The sequence below is a fragment of the Zalophus californianus genome, chromosome 1, assembly GCF_009762305.2.
Source record: "Zalophus californianus isolate mZalCal1 chromosome 1, mZalCal1.pri.v2, whole genome shotgun sequence".
In the NCBI taxonomy this organism is placed as follows: Eukaryota; Metazoa; Chordata; class Mammalia; order Carnivora; family Otariidae; genus Zalophus; species Zalophus californianus.
Genome location: NC_045595.1, coordinates 158,809,313 through 158,830,248, shown reverse-complemented (window position 1 = coordinate 158,830,248; position 20,936 = coordinate 158,809,313). Strand labels below are relative to the sequence as shown.

Here is a 20,936-nt window from a genome sequence, read left to right as displayed (position 1 = left end):
GCATTGTGCTAGGAAAGAATATTCTCTCCCTTTCTTCCTCTACCACCCTTGTTCTCTCTCTTCCCTCCTTCAAACATTTATTGAGCCTCAAAGCTACAAAAGGGGTTGAGGGACAAAAAGAAGTTCCTGTTACTGTTAAAGGACAGACATACAGACAGAAGTTATGGTAGAGTGGGACATACATCACAGGGGAGAAATGTACCATGGCCACGGGAGCCAGGGGAATGGTACTACCTAGGAGTAAGACCTTGATAACAAAAGAGAAAAGGCAGAAAGAAGAGCTCCTCATCCCCCCCGCCCCCCAAGCTATTCTCGGGTACTCTAAGGCAACTCAGACACAGCAGTGTTCTTGTTCAAGTCATCAGTGGTTTCTGGGCCCACCTGACACCCAATCCCATGGTCATCACTGGGCAGAGTATTGAAGCACGAGTGACCTGACACTGGGCTGAGAACCATGCTTTGTGGCTCACAGGAAGAATGAATTCCCCATGTATTGTACAGAGCTGAACACCAGCCCAGCACCCTGCACATCAGCCTCACGAGTCAGATAAGGACGAGCCCCCAGGAGCTCAGTGAAGGTCAGCAGGAGGGCCCTTCCCTCTTCTCCCACTATGCTCACTTGACCTCAGAGTAGACATTTCTTACCTCCTTACCGTCTACAGACTCAGGATCCATGAAAACTGCATATGTTCTTTTTGGTCCCTCGGTGACTCTAGGACATGTATAAGTATTTACCAGAAGTCGGTAAAGAGAATAGACTATCCTAAGAGAAATGGTGATTTACTGCTGATGGAAGTGTTGTTATCAACAACATTTAGAGTTTCCCAGGCTATGAACCAGTAACATACGTAGCTGTCCAATAGAACCATGTGACAAGCCTGATACTGACATAGATCAGATAGTGCCTCACTGCCACACAGAGAGGAGAGCCCCTTACCCGCTTCCTCTCCTGTCTTACAGGTAAGACAGAAAGCAAAGATGCTTTTTACTTTGTTGGGATGTTCCGCATCACCAACATCGAATTTCTTCCTGAATACCAACAGAAGGAGTCCAGGGAATTTCTATCAGTGGCACGGACTGTGCAGCAAGTGGTGAGGTGATGGGGGGGAGGCGCGGGGGGGGGGGGGTAAGGTTGTGTGAGAGGCTGGGGAGAGTGGGGTCAGGGGTCAGGGGATGAGGGGTTGGGGTGGAGGGGTCACAAGTGTCCCAGGTGAGCAGGGAGGTTCAAGGAAGACGTCAGAGGGAAACACGAGATTTAGCTCATCTTGGCTGTAATTGCTTATTTGATAGAACTGCTAATTAATTTAATTTAATTTGTTTACTCATGTCTTTTATTTATTACTGAAAGTAAAAGCAAATAGCTCTCTGAGCTCCAGTTTTTCTCCTCTGTAAAATAAAGGAATTGGATCAGGCGATCTCTAAAATGTCTTCCAGAACTAAAGTTACAATCATATTGATTAATTCCGGGAGCTCTACACATTTATCTCAACCTCAACACACTGGAATCTCTTTACTTTTTTTTTAAAAAATTTTCTCTTCATAGAACTAATATGTATTTAGCTATTAAAAATTGTAAAATTCAGAAAGTTACAAAAAGGAACATTAAAATTTTCTTTAACATCATCTCCAGAGATAGAGCCCCTTTTTATTCTGGGCCACATAGACATAGAGGACAGCACAATATTGGAATATTAGTAGATATTCAGTTTTACAATCTGAATTTTTCCTCTTAATGTTGGATTGCATGTTTCTATGCAAGTAAATATTCTTTTAAAAATGTAAGTTTTAATAGGTACAAAGTTAGCCAATCCCTTTTTTAAAAAATGTTTATTTAAATTCAATTTAGTTAACATATAGCGTATTATAAGTTTCAGGGGTAGAATTTGGTGATTCATCAGTTGCATATAACACCCAGTGCTCATTACATCAAGTGTCCTCCTTAATGCCCATCACCCAGTTACCCCATCCCCCCCACCCACCTCCCCTCCGGCAACCCTCAGTTTATTTCCTATAGTTAACAGTCCCTTATGGTTTGTCTCCCTCTCTGATTTTATCTTGTTTTATTTTTACTTCCCCTATGTTTATCTGTTTTGTGTCTTAAACTCTCAATATGAGTGAAATCATATGGTATTCTTTTGCTTGGCATAATACCCTCTAGTTCCATGCACATCATTGCAAATGGCATAGCCAATCCCTTCTTATTGGATATTTAAGTTGTCTCCCATTTTTCTACTATAGATAATGCTACACAAAACTGCTACATAGATTGTGTATATCTGTGATTACTTCCTTAGCTGATCCCCTAAAAGTGTATACCAATATCTACTCATGGCTCTTAGTACATATTACCAACCAGAAAGCTTCTGCCAGTTTGTATCCGCACAGTGATGACGAGGGTGACCTACACAGTGGTGCCCCTACTGCTGTGACAGGCGCCCTGCCATGTAGAGGGGGGAGCTGTGGGGGGGATAAGCTAAAACAACAGTGGGCACGGTGACTCCTATTTCCTGAAGGCCACCTACACACAGACTATGTAGCTAAATGCTTTACCTTTACTATATATCCGTTAGTCCTCAGATTAGCCCGAAGATTCTTGGTAAGCATTTTGATCGCTTTACAGTAGAAAGACAGGCAGAAAGAAAGAAAGAAAGAAAGAGAGAGAGAGAAGGGGGGAGGGAGCGAGGAAGAGAAAGAGAAAGAGAAAAAGAAAAAAAAATAGTGAGGGCTCAGTAGTTTTAGGTAACATATTCTGGGTTGCATAGTGAATTTAAACCCCACAATTAGGTGGGTGATTTTGCCATTAGGTAGGAAGGGGAACACAGGAGGAGGAGATTTGGCAGAGACAGTTTAGCTGTAGAAATGCTGAGGAAGGGCAAAGAAGGTAAATTGAAACAGCTCTCCTTTGGCTCCAGCTCCGCGTTTTAAAAGGGCTGGGTTCCCTAGAGATTGCACAGGAAGAAGGGGGATGGTAGACCCAGAGGAGGGCACCGCCTGCCCCCTAGTGGCTAGTACGGCAATGTGTCCTTAAGAATATAAATTTTCCAGGTTGTGCATTGATAGAAAAGAGGTTGGGTCAAGGACTTTGACAATGTACTTGAAGGAGTTTGATTTATTAATTGTGGAGAAAAATAACCTTTGGAGTAGGGAGAATACAGAAGTTAAGCTTGGTTAGGGTGTCTGGAGACAGCAATGAATGAACGAAGGTAACTGGTTATTCTTCACAGAGAGCACAGAGACAGGAAGGAATCCAAGACTTGAGCCTTCAGCCAGAGCCCTGCTTTTCTCCTTGCTAGCTGTCAGAGCTTGGGCCCACAGCATGCTAGATACCGCAAAACAAAGCCAAATTTGAAAGACTTCAGACACCTCGGTTTTTCTTTTTCAGGTAAACCTGGTTTATACAACATCTGCCTTCTCTAAATTTTATAAGCAGTCTGTCGTTGCAGATGTCAGGTAATGTATATCCCTTACTTTGGGACTTCTGTGTTTACTGCTGTAAATTCCTCTTAATGCTGTGGAAGGGCTCAGATATGACCACTCTCCAGTAACTTCCTGGGGGCGGCTTTGTGCTTTTAGCACAACTGGTGACCCAACTCAGCCCTGTTGTCATGCTGAGTTTTTCTCTTCATCTGCCAAAACCTGCCCTCTCCCACAGCTGTGATCCTGGGCCCCCGGGATTAATGTTGCTGGGCAAAATGGCCACAATCGTGGCTACCATCGGGTGGGGGTAAAAACAAAACACAGTCCAGGATTTCTCAAAATATGTTCCGCCAAAAACTGGTCACTGGAGATTTTCTGAGGAAAAAACGGATCTCATAGTCAAATAATAGGTATTAAAATTTATTTTATGAATTTTAAATTTTTTATTTTATTAAAACTCATTTTTTTAATTATGTGCTATGTTTCCCCACCTCCAGTATATCTGCAGAGACTCACAATTCACTTTGGCATACCAAAGGCACTAAGAAGTCTGGGAGTAGAGCAATTTGTCTACTTCTCTTTCCTGCATTATTTACCATAGAACACTTAAGGTTTGTTTTTCATAAAACATGACAGTATTTGTGCACTTAGAGCTCTTGCTCTAGGGTTTGGCTAAAAACCAAGTTGGACTCGATTCCTGGATTTGCTACTTATTAACCATATGATTTTCAGTTGTAGTTGGCCTTGACTTCCTTTCCTGTAAAACTGGAATAATAGGACGTTCCTCATAAGACTAAGTGGGATAAAGCAGAATTTAGCACTGTGTCTGGACATGGCAAAGTGTCAAAAATCATAGTTGTTGTTATTTGTAATAGCAGTGAATGACTGATATCCATAAAAATAGTATATTCTCCAGGGAGATGCAACTATACACAAATGATTCTAGATGTGAACCCAACACAGGAAGACACATACTATGATGCTTTCCCTTCCCAATTCCCACAATAAGAGTCAATGACTTCTTAAAGAAGGAATTTTGGAAGTTCCTGGCTTTACCTTGAATCATTCAGTCGGGTCACTGGCTTTTTATGAGAGTCCACTTCCTAAGATATATACCTGAACATCTCTCTTTTTTTTTTCCTATAGCAGCAACAACAAAGGTGGCCTCCTTGTCCACTTTTGGATTGTGTTTGTTATGCCACATGCCAAGGGCCATATCTTCTGTGAGGACTGTGTGGCCGCCATTTTGAAGGACTCCATCCAGACGAGCATCATAAACCGAACCTCTGTGGGGAGCTTGCAGGGCCTTGCTGTAGACATGGACTCTGTGGTACTAAATGGTGATTATTGGGTAATTCTCCTTTATGCGTTCCTTCCTGCAGCACTGCTGATACTGCCATTAAACACGGTCATTATTGTAATGAATTGTATTCCCTTCTGCAATCCCAGTAAAACAGTATTAGCTGAGGACATTGATAAAGGAAATTGCTAAATGTTATATACAATGATTGGACAATAGAAGTGGGTTCAAAATACATATGAGATTGAATTTGTTACAGTGTCCCCTGCCCTATATTTAATTCAGCTATACGAGTCTTCAAACTAAGGCTCCAAGTCCTGAAGAAGAAAGAATTTTGCTGAGGCTTATCTTGTCTTTTCCTTTGTCCAGATAGAACCTAGAACTGCACCAGTGTTATAGAGTGTTGCCCAGCATTCCACAATTGCCTGTTGAATAGCCCTGCCAAAATGCAAATTTTATCATTCGATTTGCCAGTAAAATACTTTAATTAATTGTGTGACCCCCAAATTATGCAACTTTCTCTCTTGATTTAAATCATATAGATATAGATATAGATATAGATATAGATATAAATAGATAGATATTGATCGATCTATATGCCAGGCATGTAATGTAGTAGTATGTGGCTGATAAGTATTGCTAAATGAATGAATGAAGTGGAAAAGTGGAAAAGTCTGCACCACAAATACTATTTCAGATCTAGGACTAATTATTATTATATTTGGTTGCTTTTTACCTTTAGGGATGTTTAAATGTGTCACTATGGACAATTTCAAGCATCAAGAAAAGTAAAGAGAATACTATCATGAACTCTCATATACCCTTTACTCAGCTTCAACAACTATGAACTCCTGGCCATCCCACTTGCTCTCGAAATACATAAACAACTTCCCCCACCCTCCCTGGATCATGTTAAAGCAAATCCCAGATATGAGGAATTGCTTTTAGAGGACTGAAAGGAATTTTTACTGAGCAAAATTCTAACAAAATGAAATGCTGGAACTGATAGTCTCTTTTCCATGTGTTTTTTCAATGCAGCTGGGCTTCGGTCAGATTACTCTTCAACTATAGGATCTGGTAAAGTATGACATGCAGTTTCTCCTACGCTGCCTCCAAATCACTATCCTTTTTGGCTGTAGTTTTCTTTTTCTTTTTTTTTTTTAAGATTTTATTTATTTATTTGACAGAGAGAGTCACAGCGAGAGAGGGAACATAAGCAGGGGGAGTGGGAGAGGGAGAAGCAGGCTCTCCGCCGAGCAGGGAGCCCGATGCGGGGCTCGATCCCAGGACCCTGGGATCATGACCTGAGCCGAAGGCAGACGCTCAACGACTGAGCCACCCAGGCGCCCCTATAGTTTTCTTTTTCAAATGATGGCATTTGGTAGTGCTCTTTCAGTTGCCTGTGACAGAAATACACTCGAACTGGCTTAAGCCCAGAAGAAACGTGATTGGCTCTTGTAACTGGGACATACATGGAATGTTCTGGCTTCAGGCATGTTTGGGGCCAGGTTGTAAAATAAAATATCATCAGAACTCTGCATCTCTGCTTTTCCCTGTTGAAGCTTCATCGAGTGTATTCTTCTAATGCAGTGTCATGACTGGCAACCAATAGATCCAAGCTTATAATTTATCAGTAGCAGCAATAGTAGAAAAAAGAAAAAAGAGAAAAGCCCACACAAATTTCCAGAATTTTTGCAGAAGTCCTGGGGCTGATCTCAGTGTCTCAGATCAGCTGGCTTGCCCATTTATGAACCAGTTTCTTTTACTCTGATTGGCCAGTCTGGGTCACGTTCCCATCTCTGGACCTCGAGGTGAGTTTAACCCCAACCAAACCATACAGGCAGGGTAAGGATAGTTTCTCAAAGTAAAGTCTTGGTGCTGTTACCAGAAGAGAGGGGAGTGGATTCCAGGCTGACAAAAACAGCAGAGGTCCTCCACTCTTACTCTTTATAAAGATGTCTAGAAAAGTCATTCCTAAAACAAAACAAAATAAAAGTGCTGTCTCCACAGACAAAGGCTGCTCTCAGTCCTTCTATGCAGATCATCTGTCTCTCCGCTACCCTCTGGAGATTTCTGCAACCTCAGGGAGGCTGATGTGCCACTTCAAGCTGGTGGCCATCGTGGGCTATCTGATTCGTCTCTCTATAGAGTCCGTCCAGATTGAAGCTGCCAACTGTGTCACCGACTCCCTGACCATTTACGACTCCCTCTTGCCAATCCGGAGCACCATCTTGTATAGGTACTCGGGTTGGCGAGTAAAAAGACTTTTTTACAGTATCTCTCTTGGGCAGTATCTCCTTCCCCTTAGACTTTGAAACCTATTTTTGTGTGCACTTGTGAGATTCAAGACTGACCCAAGCCTTACTTAGTATCCCCTGTATTAGCCAGCACCTATCAGACACAACTTTTGCTTTTTACTTGTTGCTTACAAGGGTCAAAATCAGTATAACAGGAACTTCAGCCAATATTTCTGAAATCTAGCTGACTTTTCTGTTTAATTTTACTTTTGTTGCAACTGCAATGAAATCTACTGTTTCATTAGAGTGTGAGAATAAAAATTCTGATGATTGCATACCATTAGTAAAACAATTAAAATTTTTCCCCTTATTAAAAAGATAACACAATTGTTCATTGTGAAAGTGAACAGAGAAAAAGATCAATATTTCACAGTCCCATTAGCTAGAACAAATGTCTGTTATGTTTTTGCACATTCTCATTCTACACACACACACACACACACACACACACACACACACACACGTATTTATATGCCCTAGTATTTTTTACTTACTAGTAGACATCTTTTTATGAGTGCTTACTATCTTGATAATTTAATAATGATAGCTACACTTTATCAAAAATGTACTATTTGTTACTCACTGTGCTAAAAAGGCACATGAATTATCTTATTATTTTTAATAGTGCTTATGTATGTAACCGTGTTTTATGTATGTATGTATATATATTTTGGTGATGAATATGCATATGCTAGAAATTTCAACAGTACATAATGGTTACAGTGAAAAATAAGTTGGTCCCTGGCTCCCATTCCTCAGTCATTATTATTATTTCTTTTCATCCTTCCAGACATACTATGCTATTATCACACATAATCCTCACCCCAAAGCCACAAGGAGTAGACTCTTGGTACTACCACTGTTTCATAGTAGGGGATTTGGCATTCATGAAGATGAGTTACTCGACTGCCCAAGCTCTTTTGGCCAGTTTAGAGATGGAGCTGAGTTTTGAACCCAGTTTTCCTGAGGGCAGAGCTCAGGACCCCAGCCATTTCAATAGTTGTCTATGCCTTGCTCGCTCTCAAGGTGGGGGGCGTCCAGTGACAGCCATCCAGAATTCTTTGATAGTTACTGGGCAGAAGTTTCTAACCCTTATCAGCTCCCCTCCGTGGTGCCCTGTGGCAGATGAAGATCTGGCTGGCGGAGTCTGACTAACAAGAACCGTGTGGATGGCCTGGGAAATGGGTGGGATTAGTGGTGGATGGAGGCTCACTGCTCAATAACCTGTTATCCACGGACTTTTGTTGTCTGGTTTCAGAATTTGTGAACCTACAAGAATGATAATGTCCTTTGTCTCCACAAATAATCTCATGTTGGTGTCATTTAAGTCTCCTCAGATACGGAGGCTATCGGGAATCCGGGCATTTTTCGAGGTCATTCCGGAAGAAAGTAAGTCTCTCCCAATTGAAAAAAGTCACCTTGAAAAGTATCTATTATGATACTCCAGTCTTATCTCTCCTGAGGCTGTGTTGTAATACCAGTCCTCTTAGTCAGGGACTTTGACTCAGGGTCCAGTCAGAGGAGAGAGATCATATTATTTAAACAGAGAGGATTTAATGTGAAGAATTGTTAACTCGGCATAAAGGTGTCAGCTAGGTCAATCAAAAGGCAGAAAGAAAACCGTAAGGTGTTCTGGGTGTAATACATGTAGGAAGCAACTACCCCTCTGTAGTTCGGTGGGGGGGGGGGGGGCAGAGGAAAGTGGTGGCAATGCTGACAATTTACAGTGTGGAGGGGGGTCTGTGGACTGAAACTCAGACCTCTGGCGCAGGGGAGCGGGGGTTGCTGCTCAGCTGATGCGGTGTCTCTGAGTTCAGAGCCGGTGTTCACGGACTTGGGACCCAGACCTTCAAGGAGGGGGTGCCAGACAGCCGGGGCTGGTATCTTCGAGGAAGATGCAATAAAATGGAAGTTGGGAAAACTGCATACAGGATTCAACTCTGCTATAGGAAGAAAGTGTAGCTGTGCGAAGGAGGGGGAGCGAATGGGGGGGAGAAGGGGAAGAAGGGGGATGGGGTAAGAATCGTTGCTGGGGTACCTTTCCCAGGAAGTGGAAACGAAACACGCAAGAAGCCCCATTCTGCCTCCTTCAAGTTTTCTAGTCTTCCTGTAGCGCCCCCTATTGGCTGGGCCTGGCAGGAAGCCAGGTGGCAAGGGAGAGAAGCGGTTCGCAAAGTCCCCATAAGAGCGTCGGAAAAGGGTGCATTGGCAACTCAGCGATAATAGCACAGAACCTACCACACTACAGTGGCTGTCTTCCGTGAACTCTCGTTAATAGCTCTGCGTGTGAATGCCATCCTAGAAAGTGCACGGGAAGTAAAACTCAGAGATTTAGTGGGTTTTCCTAGGTCAGAGAGTGAGCAAAAAGTGACCTAGCTCCCTTTCATTCTTCTCCTTTTGACTTGGGTTGACGAAGTAAAACAAAACAAAACAAAAAAAAGAGCCTTCACTGCAACTCTAGTCTTTTTGTAATATTTGTTGCCTTGTAACCGGTCAGATCTTCCAGGTCATGTCTTGGTAACTTCTTTCTGAGCACTGACAAGGCCAAAAGGAGTGGAATGAGAGATGTGGGTGAGGAGGACAGTGGATCTGGCTTAAGTTAGATTGTCATAGCTTCGTAGGTCCACCGACATTTTAAGGCAGTGGCTTATTTTGATAGGTTTTTTTCTGTCAAATTATTACAAAACTAAATATAAAATTGATTTATTGAACCAAATTGAACTAGCTATTTGAAATGTTGTTGTGTTGAAAATTATCTCTAACTCCAAAGATTAAAAATATGATTAGCTCAGAAATATTGCAGTGGAATTTGTGAACATTTATTGAGCATGTACTATATGCCAGGAATGATTTCAGGTGTTAGGGAAAGTGGCAAACAAAATAGATAAAAATCAGTACTCTCAAGGAAATTGCATTTTAGCAGAAGGATGACCCTACAGTAAGAATAGACATTTAGACTGTTTTTATTTAAACAGAACAACATGTTATGTAAACTGGGGATATTTCTTCAACAACAAATATACACTCAATTGAACAAATAAGCTCAGAAACCTTAAAATATATTTAAGCTATGTTTTTAAAGAGAGTAATAGCATCCTCTAGATCTGTAGTCAAAATATGATCAGAAAACAAATATAGAATTTGAATAAGAAGATAAGCCATATGTCTATAGGGTACTGTTTCTTTTTGGAAAAACTAGTTTAAATTTCAAAAAGTATGTAAGTTTGTTGATCAAGGAGTGTGTGTTTGTAGTTAAAGAAATGTATGCAGTGCATTTCCCATAGTCTCACAACTGCAAGTCATTGTGTGTGTTACTGGATATTTTTTTCAGAGTGTGAAAACACAGTATTGGTCAAAGAAATCACTGGCTTTGAAGGGAAAATTTCAAGTCCGTATTACCCAAGCTACTATCCTCCGAAATGCAAGTGTACCTGGAAATTTCAGGTAGCCTAGTTTTACCACTACTTTAGAAAAATTTTGTTATCTTACGTTTAGTAGCAATCTATTTTTAATTACCTTTATTTTTTACTACAAAAAGAATGTTAGTTAATTTTATAATATCTAAACAATCAAATACATTACCTAGAACATGAAAGTTCCTTGTAATTTCAACCTGCTGCCCATAAATTTACTGTTCTTTGCAGATGGGGTTATTTTTCCAATTGTTATTTTGTTTGTTTGTATTAAAAAATGCAAAGATACTGTTACAGGATCAAACAATTTATTATTTTACTGTGATAGAGCTCACTTATCAATTTTTAATTATTTCACTGTCAGCATTTTTGTAAGAATAATAAAAAATAATAAATTGAATTAGGCAGTGTATATTTCAGTTATATAAGCAAACCAAATTTTGTAAATTTATATAAAATATATACATCGCCACCTGGTCCTTAACAGAGTTCCTTCTTTTTTTTTTTTCTTTAAAATTTTAGTCTATAACTATTTTTCTTTCTCCAACTGTAGTGTCCTGTGGAGGAACATAGGGCAGGGCTCTTTCAGCATCTATGTGTAAAACCATTTTTGTGAGGCATAGCAATTAGACGTAAGTGGCAAGGAGTTTAGGGTTTGCATTCATTCAGCATGTTATTATGAAATGCCTACTATGTGTCCGCAGTATTCCAGACACTGGGATCCATGGTACCTGAGGCACATTCACAAAAGCTCGGCTCTCATGGAGCTTACCGTACAGTAGGGGGAGACAGGCGACAAACGAACAAAAAGATGTACAGTAGGGTATACGGTGGCACAACGCTATGGAGAAGAACAAAGCAGGGAAGGGGGCTCTGGAGCTGAGTGGGTGATGGGAGTATGAAGGGCAGGATGTGAGGAATTTGTTACCTTAAATAGCACGGCCAGGGGAAGCCTCGCCAACAAGTGGACTTTTGCACAGAAACCTGAGAGAGATGAGGGAACTGACCCATGCGTCCCTAGAATCAGAGTGTTGTAGGCAAAGAGAACAGATGAGACCAAGGCCCCGAGGCAGGGGCATGCTTGCTGCATGTCTCATTTGTACACAAAGAGTCAAATATATATTTTTTAAAGATTTTATTTATTTATTTGACAGAGAGAGACACAGCGGGAGAGGGAACACAAGCAGGGGGAGCAGGGGAAGTGGGAGAGGGAGAAGCAGGCTTCCCGCCAAGCAGGGAGCCCGATGCGGGGCTCGATCCCAGGACCCCGGGATCCTGACCTGTGCTGAAGGCAGACGCCTAAGGACTGAGCCACCCAGGCGCCCCAGAGTTAAATATTTTTAATAATTTTATTATACCCAAATGTGTATTTAGTGTCAATGTCCTGATGGCATACACCCTTAAATTATTTTTTTCGTCTTTGTTGCAAACATTTCCAAGATAATGAAAACCCAAAGGTTCTGGACTCTTGCTCACCACCAGATTCTTAATGCCTCCGGGCAGCAGAATCTCAGTGCCTCGGGTCACTCATGAGTTGGGGAAGGAAAAAGAGAATCAAATCTGTCTCTTCCATCTCTCCAAAAAAGCGGGTGTATCTTCTTTATGACATCCAGAACAAGAAAAGCCCATTCCCAAGAGCTCTATCAAATGTTTGAAGTTCCTTCGAGGTAAAATAAACATTGATTCCGTGATAACCCATTAAACCTAATGTGAAGATCCCTAAATATTGTTCTAGTCGGGATATAAAAAAGAATACTAGATTCTATTTCACTACAGGTGAAGGGTTAGAAATGCTGAGTAAAAAGAACCCTTCATAAAGAAAAAAGCATGCCACGGAGGGAGTGGGGAGAATGGGAGAGGGGAGACAGACAGGAAATACTGGGGACAGACTGGGGTGGGTGACGCCATTTCCCAGAGGTCAAGGTTGGTCCTCCTGAGTGTGGACGTTCAATAAAGCTGTCCCTTTCTCGGATGGCTTTGAACAGCCACCTAAAATTTTGTGATAGCATGTTTCTGCAAATGGAATTCATGTAAAAAAATAATGTCACCTGTAAAATAGCTTTGAATTTATTGCAAACGACTGAGAAGAATGACTTGACAAAAATATTGACTCAAGTCATGATAAAACCTTTTGTACACAAGAGTTGGTTTCTATCATCCTCCATCCTTCTTAGCGCTTGTCTGATTTCTAAATGTAACTGAAGAGCCATCAATCCCTTTTGCAAACTCCCTTTCAGCTGAGTTTTAAGGTCTCATTTATCTGAGAAGGATTAACTCCCGTTCCAACCTAAAGTCCCTGCAATTTTTCTCCCAAGAATTAACAAATGTCTATTGAATGTCAGTTTCAGGCGCATAACCATAGGGAACACTCGGTAGCAAAGTCAAGTCCTTGTTCTTTCGGAGCTTACAGACTGCAGGGGAAAGAGGTGTGGTGAAACGTGAAAAAGAGTATTGAGGCTTATAACATGTCACCTACATTTGTTTCGGGCACACACATTTTTATTTGCTCTTAAAACATACCTCTGATAGAGGAGAGAGACTCATCACATTTTATAAATAGGGAAATAAAGCTGGGGCAAGCCACTGGCCAGAGGCTATTCAAAAAAAAAAAAAAAAAAGTGACCCAGGCAGCATTAAAAGGAATCCTGCCCCCCCATAAGCAAATCCGCCCTCCAGGTCCCTAAAGATGTTCAGTTTCCCTATGTTTCATAACAATCGCTTAGTTGAATATTTACCTCCCTCTCTCTTCCTTCTTTTTGTTTTCCAACTAATACATTTTGTTATGCAATCTCAAAAGAGAAACATGGAGTGGGGTTTTGAATTGTTTTATCACAGATGCCATCAGCCTAGCACCCACCAACTTAGATGCATCCGACACAAGCAGAGATTACAGTGGCCCATGTCAGTTCACCTCCTCGTGTCATTAGGAAAAAGGTGGGATTCTCCAGAAAGGAATCCCTCTTCCCTGCTTCTTTTTTTTTTTAAAGATTTTATTTATTTATTTGAGAGAGAGAGAGAATGAGAGATAGAAAGCACGAGAGGGAAGAGGGTCAGAGGGAGAAGCAGACTCCCTGCTGAGCAGGAAGCCCGATGTGGGACTCGATCCCGGGACTCCAGGATCATGACCTGAGCCGAAGGCAGTCACTTAACCGACTGAGCCACCCAGGCACCCCCTCTTCCCTGCTTCTGTGGCAAACACGTAACCACCGAAGTTTCTAGTGCCCATTGGAAACAGTGCAGCGGGTTCTGTGTCCTGTTGCTACCGCTGACTAGAGAAATATTTCAATACAGCAGGTCCAGATCAGGAGAAATCCTCCCCTTACTTAGGTAAAAGTTCCCAAAGCAGAGGCAGGGGTTGGGCAGTGGGAACAGAGGACACAGGACATAGAAGGAAATAGCATACTTAGTGGTTTTTTCATTTTTGTCCATTTGTTGAACAAAATAGCTCACAATGCTTTGTAGAACTGCACCTCATGACCCCACTGGGGTCAAGCTGGCTAATATCAGTAGTGCCTCTTGGCCAATCTGGCCACAAATGTAGATTTGTGTGCAAATCTGTATCAGTAGAATCTGGTGTGCAAGGGGACTTAATTCTTCTCACTGTGAAGAAGATTTGTAGATTGGGGGGTGGTGATGCATTTAAATCTATTTTACTTTAGAGTGATGGAACACAGTGAAAATGCCTATGTAAGCTTCTTATGAAGAATTTGCATTGGAGTACGTCCTTACGCTATAAAATTACAGTGGTTGCTCAAGGTATTTAGTATCAGTTTGCATCTTTTCTTCTTCTTTTTTTAATTTGAAGAAAAAATCAGATAACAAGACTGGGCAAAAAATTAATGTGTGCCCTCAGGAACCCTTGGTTTTTATTGAACATAAGACAATCCCGTTCCTGGGGCACCTGAGTGGCTCAGTCGTTAAGTGTCTGCCTTCAGCTCAGGTCATGATCCCAGCGTCCTGCATCGGGCTCCCTGCTCCGCGGGAAGCCTGCTTCTCCCTCTCCCACTCCCCCTGCTTGTGTTCCTGCTCTCACTGTCTTTCTCTCTGTCAAATAAAGAAATAAAATCTTAAAAAAGAAAAAAAAAGACAATCCCTTGACTCTTGAGCCCTCACTGTCCACTTCCAGGCGCCATGATACACTGTGGCACCTGGAAAGACCACCATGTGGCCTTCAGGGAATTGCAGGGCAACCTTGGACATGCCACTTATTTTTGGTTAATTTTGATTTCTTCTATAAAATATGACTCATACTACCTTCCTAACTGTGTTGTTGTGATGTTTAAATGAGAGACATAAAGAGCCTCTCGAAGATACGTTGAGAGAGGGGGGCTACTACATTTAAGTACATGTTAGAAAGAAGTACATGCACACAACAGAGAAATTGTAACATCAAATATGTTGACATCTCTAAAAACCAAATATCAGAGTAATAAAAATCAATGGGTAAAATCCATCTCTTAAAAGAAAAAGACAACAGGATTGAACCACAAAGTGTTACCTACAACTTAATTGTATATTATTTACAAAAGATGGCAGAATAAAAAGTGATTTAATAAAGCTGAAAGTAAAAGGGTGGGCAATATCATACCGACATTATAAACAAAAAGAAACTAGGCATCAAAACCTTAGCACCAGACAACGTGGAAGTCAACATTAGGGCAACAACATTGGGTGAGAAATGGAAGGTGATCTATAATGATAAAGAGAGCAATCCACGTGAAGGTCTGTGATAATTATTTTTGTACCAAAGGACATAACATTAACACTCATAAATCAAAATCTATAGGAAATACGGAGAGAAATGGATGATGCTTAACTATGAGATTTTAGTTCCTTTCCGTTGGTTCCTGACAGGGGTAGTGGGGACAATAACTACAGCTGGGAAGGATATTAAACCACACAGATAATGAGTTTGGCTATATACCCATGTATATACATACACACAAACAAACATACATACATACATTACCCTTTTCTTTTACCCTTGGAGCATTCACAAATTCGATCACACCAAAATCCTTAATAAATAAAAACATGAAAAAGCAATATAGGCAACAAATAATTTCTTATCTAATTAGTATAGAACTAGGAAACTTGAGAGTGGGTGAACAAAAATTCCACTCCCTGGAAATGTGAAAACTCTCTCTAAATAATTCCTGGGTCAAAGTGAAAATTAAAACTAAAATCCTGACATAACAAACAAAATGTATGTGAATGTCATAAAATGTCGTAAAAAGGTCAGCTCTGTTTGTGTGTGTGCGCGTGTGCACACACCCATGCTCTCGCATGGGTGTGTGCTGTATGGACAGCCTCTTCTCTTGTCTGATCCTGCCTGAACAGACCCAGGAGTGACTCAGTGACTGCCTTCAGGAATACCCGGGTTGAATATGAAGAGGATGCTGATTCATTATCTAAATAATCTGAATAGTGCTTTAAATAAACTCTGTCATTATTGTCACTGAAGGAGGAAACTGTGCGCACTCATTAACAAGGGGGTGTTTTCAAGCTCATTTATAAGGAGGAAACCGACATCTAGAGATAATCTAATGTGTCCCACATCACCCAGCACACTCAAACTGGGGCCTAAGAGCCACTCCTTGAGCACTGGGCCACCCACTTCCCTCTCTTTTATGCTCTTCTCATTCTGGTTTGTTGGGGGAGGGGGGGTCAGGTCTACCCCACCAAAGGCCATAGGGCACAAAGAATAAAATGCCCCGAGGACAGCAAGTCAAGGGAATGAGTTCTGAGTGAGGAGTCAGCCTGAAACATGTCCTTCAACTGAAACGTTTTTCTGACTTATGTTTCTCACAGACTTCCCTGTCAACCCTTGGCATAGCACTGAAATTCCATAACTACTCAATAACCAAGAAGAGCGTGAAAGGCTGTGACCATGGATGGTGGGAAATTAATGAGCACATGTAAGTGGGTTCCAGATGTAAGGAATCTGATGAAAGGCCTGACACAGAGGTTCAAAACCTTGGATTCCTTGTCCCCAAAGAGTTTGCACTTTACTATTTACAGATAGGGAAATCGAAGGATACAGGGGTTAAAGAACTTGCTCAAGGTCACTCAGTTCATATGTGATTAAGCCAGGATTCAAATCCATGTCTTATTTTCTTCTGAAGTCGTAATAGATCTTGAATTAAAAAATATAGACTGTCCTGTCATTGCAGCAGAGTAAATTCTAAGTTTACTTTCAGGTAAGGTTTTTTGTGAAGTTAGCCTAAGGGACTTGCCGGCTAATTCTGTGCTCATTGTTGATCCATGAATGAGAGTTTCCTTTTCTAAATGATTTTCCTGAACGACCTTCTTTCATTTTCTTTAGACTCTCAGATTACGTGCTAAAACAGTCACTGGTTCTGTCTTCACTGGAATAGATCCTATCTGATTTAAGAGCATTCTTGGATCCATTATTAAGACTTGTACTCCTTTTGGGAATATTTTTGAATCAGGGTCTATTATGTAGTAGGCAGAATACCTGGGTTCAGATTCCAGCTCTGGTATTTAGTAGCTATATTAACTGGGACAAATTATTTAACCTCTTTGATTTTCAGTCTGTAAATGAGCCAATCATTCCTACTTAATAAGGTGGGATTTTTTTTGGTAGGCATTCAATGAGATGATGCCTACTACACACCAAAAAAAAATTAGCCATTATTACAATTAATAAGATTGTTTTGGATAGAGTTGTTGAATCACTATTTTGTATACCTGAAATTAATGTAACATCACATGTCAACTATACTAAAAAAAAAAAAAAAAGATTGCTTTGGAAATGACACTGGATGGATAAATACTATAGAATGTGCTCCCTCTCCAAGTTTTAAGAATACTGCATTCTGATATTTAATTAGAGGTCCAGAAAACAGATCTTTACAATTCTTTTGTAAAATGTGATACTATTTTTTTTTTTTTTTTTTTGTCCTAAGTAACAACCCCCACCACCCACGGAGTGTTGCTGCCAAAGTAGGAGCAAGATCTTCTCCCAAGCAATCAACCAAGACAGTTCTCTGCCCTAAATACTTTCTGGGAAGGACCAGCTCTTCCCTTTGTCTGGCGGGCTGGCTGAAATCCCAGCAGATTCTTTTGATGCTAGTAGCACCCTTAGGATTTGAAATGCCAGCCCTTCTCATTATCAGTTCTCTTCATCTAAAAAGGAAAGGCTCTAATTGAACTAATTTCTGACACCTTACTGAAAAGTTGCCTAAAGGCGCCGGGCTTGTAATGGGGAAGTAGGAAAAGGTAATGCTGACACCAGGAAGCCTAGTTAGTGCTCCTGAATTCAGAGAAGGTGGGGATGGGGTGTGCATGCTTAGAGCAGCTAGAACGCAGCCTATGAACCCTGAAGAAATGGATGTCCTTCCTAGGAAGTTTTGTAGAGCAGAGTTCCTGAAGGAAAAGCTGTTCGTGCCTTAGAAGGCTCTAGGGTTTAGTACCAGGCAGACCTGTGTCCTAGTTCTGCTCCCACTTTCTCACTGTTTTGAACTTTAACGCATTACGTCCCCTATTTACCTTCTCCGGTGTCTTACCTGTCACGTGACTGTAGCTGTAAACCGACTCTTGCTGGTTTCTCCAATTTCTCACTTTTTTTTTTTTTAACTTTTGTTCCTTTAGACGCCACTATGCCCCCATTCCTTACTGTTGTCCTCAAACTCCAGCCCAAGCATGGATTCAAAGGTTCCTTTTTTCTTGACTCCTCCTTAACATCCCAGTAAGATCCATCTTCGCAAGAAAGCTCTAGTAAGTGTTAATGGAGAACACAAATAAAATCACTACGAGATACAAATAATAATGACTATGTTTTCAGAACACAGGATTCTGATCCCAAGATGATCAGCTGGATCCTGGCCCCAAAAGGTTAACATGGATTCCAGGAGTCTCTCAGAGCCTGGCTCCCACTTTGCCAAGTGGCCACCCACCTGCAGCTGCTATCTTTTCCTCTGTTCCAGGAGCTGGTCTATCAACCCATCAGGGCCTGAACTTTATTTAGCCCAGCTGCAAAAGAGTCCTCCTGAAATATATGTGAACACTTTCCTTCTTTGAACCTTAAAACCACAACCTCTGTGGTCCTCCCCCAGAATGCCGGTGTCTGATCCATGGAACTTTCGTGGTTCCCAAGTGCCGTGGGGGCGAGGAGTGATTGGCATTCACAATTCCAATGGAGGGGGTCCCTCCTCAACCTGCCTGTTTGGTGTTTCCCTTTGAGACTTTGTAGGGTTCACCCTGGGAAGAGCTTTGCCTACACAGGGCAGAGACCTAACTTACCATGGGCCCCCAGCATAGTAATATTTCATGTTCTACTAACCACAGTGCTCATATAATGAGAACTACTAACAGGAGGGGCATTTCCTCTTAGGTACAAGAAGTAAGAAAAATCAAGGTAAGGAAATATTGCAGACAGACATTACTATTTTGAAATTCTACCAAGGACAATCCCCAAAGTACACATCGGTTTTCAATTGAGTTTGAAAAAACATTGTTGTGCTGGGATTCTTTGCATATTTTCTTCCTGAGCTCATGGATTCTACTCTGCTCCGTGGCGACGTTTGTGGGCAAAAGCGGGCATTTCTTGTTGTTACATGGTTATTTATGCAGAAAAAGAGAGGACCCATAGTTCTTCTGATAATAAGTATTGGTGAGGAAAACACTAGGTAACAGTCAATAGCACTGCTGTTGTATTTAGCAGAGTAGAAAATCGAGGGGACGGAAGTTACTCAGTGACAGTCACTTAGCATAGATTGGAGAACTACCGTTAGCTCTGCCGTAAGCATCTCATTTTGTGAGGCCCAAAGTACCAAAGTATCAGTGCGTTCACTGTCAATGGGGATGCAGTTGACAGACCCTCATCCATGTCTCTTCCCTCACTCTTGCCTCCTCAGGTACTGTGGCTCCTACATGGATCACCAGACGGTCTTCCGAGTGCCTAGTCCACTGGCTCACATTCAGCTGCAGTGTAGTTCAAGGCTTTCCGACAAGCCACTTTTGGTGGAATATGGAAGTTACAACATTAGTCAACGTAAGCCTGGAATTAGCTCTTTAGAAAATCCTAATAAATGGTTAAACGGAGCCTAATACTTTGTAACTCTAAACCTTGAGAAATTAAGGAATAAAAATGGATTTATTTCTGCTATTTACTACTAACATGTAAATACATATAAATAAATGTAATACAAACAAAATATATAATAAATAAGACTAAAATTATGTATTTATTATGGCTATAGTTTAAACTATAGAAGAAATAATATAATGATTTGGTACAATTGAAAAATAGTTTCTTACCTTATTCCTAAAATATGGGACAAACCCATTGCTTGATTTCTTGTTCTTGCTACTCATAAATCTTTGTACATATGATGTTTATACCAACATTTGGTGGATCAGAAAGCAACTGTTGTGACTCACATTAGCCCATGACCCACAGGGAGAGCTGGTTGGTCAAGGAGAGTTCAAACATCAGCCCTCAAAATGTTGCACTCCACACCAAGAACCATGGGGACAGTGGCCAGGAAGTGGTCAGCAGTGTTTAAGGGAAGTCTTTAGGGCTGGAGAGAGTAGATATTGCCTCAGGAAATTCTCAACACGTTTTAAAAGGGGAAAAGTAAGGGTTAACCACTTGGGAATCCATGAGGATAAGACTTGAGAAAAGCTCATTTAGAGCCTTCCTTCTTTGCCAATATACCCGCTTCTGGATCTGGAATATTACACTTCTGACTAGCAGAATATTACCATTTCCAGCAAGAATAGCAGGTAAATAGTGAGCCATCCATCTTATTTTCAATTGATTTTTTCAAACCATGAATATTTTCTAGAAACCTACCCTCTCCGTGTGTGCCAATGAGATAGTAGAAGACCTGACCATGCGTTCCCACCATTCTTGTGCACACGGGGAATGTCTTAGTCTGTTCCGGCTACTCTAACAAAATACCACAGACTGGGTAGCTTATAAAGAACAGAAATTTATTTCTCATAGTTCTGGAGGCTGGACGTCTGAGATCGGGCTCTCTCTGGGTTGTAGACTTCTTGTATCCTCACGTGTTGGAAGAGGGTGAGGGAGCTCTGCGGGGCCTCTTATATAAAGGCATCGATCTTATTCATGAGGCCTCTGCCTTCATCACTTAATTCCCTCCCGAAAGCCCTTCTTCCTAATATCATCACGTTAGGCACTAAGATTTCAACATATGAATTTGTGGGGCCCACCAACATTCAGACCATAGCAACAAAGAAGGATTTATTATTCCTAATATATTTAGCTATAAGCCCAGGATTTATGATTCAAGGTCAGGCAGGGAATAGATCTTTGACAAGTAGCCTGGTTGAGGTGGACTGGGAGGTAGAAGGCAGGAGTCCTGAGTTTTGAGGCCAGTCACTCATCTCTCTAGGCCCAAGTGTCTAAGATCAGTAGTTACTAATGTATTTGGGGACAGAGATCACTTGATAATGTAATTAAAAGCACAGACTCTTCAGACCAGTGCATCTGATCATATAGGATTCAGAGACACCAGAAGG

General features: G+C 41.3%; 1 protein-coding gene across 2 annotated transcripts in view; it reads left to right on the top strand.

Moving 5' to 3' along the window:
* The first annotated feature begins 983 nt into the window (after positions 1–983).
* The window catches only part of TMPRSS7 (transmembrane serine protease 7), a 31,742-nt gene continuing 11,789 nt past the window's right edge, over positions 984–20,936 (top strand). The window contains exons 1-9 of one of the 2 annotated variants that reach the window (XM_027586056.1): positions 984–1,091; positions 3,383–3,450; positions 4,564–4,757; positions 5,756–5,794; positions 6,728–6,956; positions 8,273–8,403; positions 10,346–10,458; positions 16,239–16,345; positions 19,307–19,443. In XM_027586056.1, coding sequence (XP_027441857.1) covers positions 999–1,091; positions 3,383–3,450; positions 4,564–4,757; positions 5,756–5,794; positions 6,728–6,956; positions 8,273–8,403; positions 10,346–10,458; positions 16,239–16,345; positions 19,307–19,443 — 1,111 coding nt within the window. In that variant the 5' untranslated portion in view covers positions 984–998. The remainder of the gene's footprint in view (positions 1,092–3,382; positions 3,451–4,563; positions 4,758–5,755; positions 5,795–6,727; positions 6,957–8,272; positions 8,404–10,345; positions 10,459–16,238; positions 16,346–19,306; positions 19,444–20,936) is intronic. The other variant, XM_027586057.1, reaches the window with a different exon arrangement.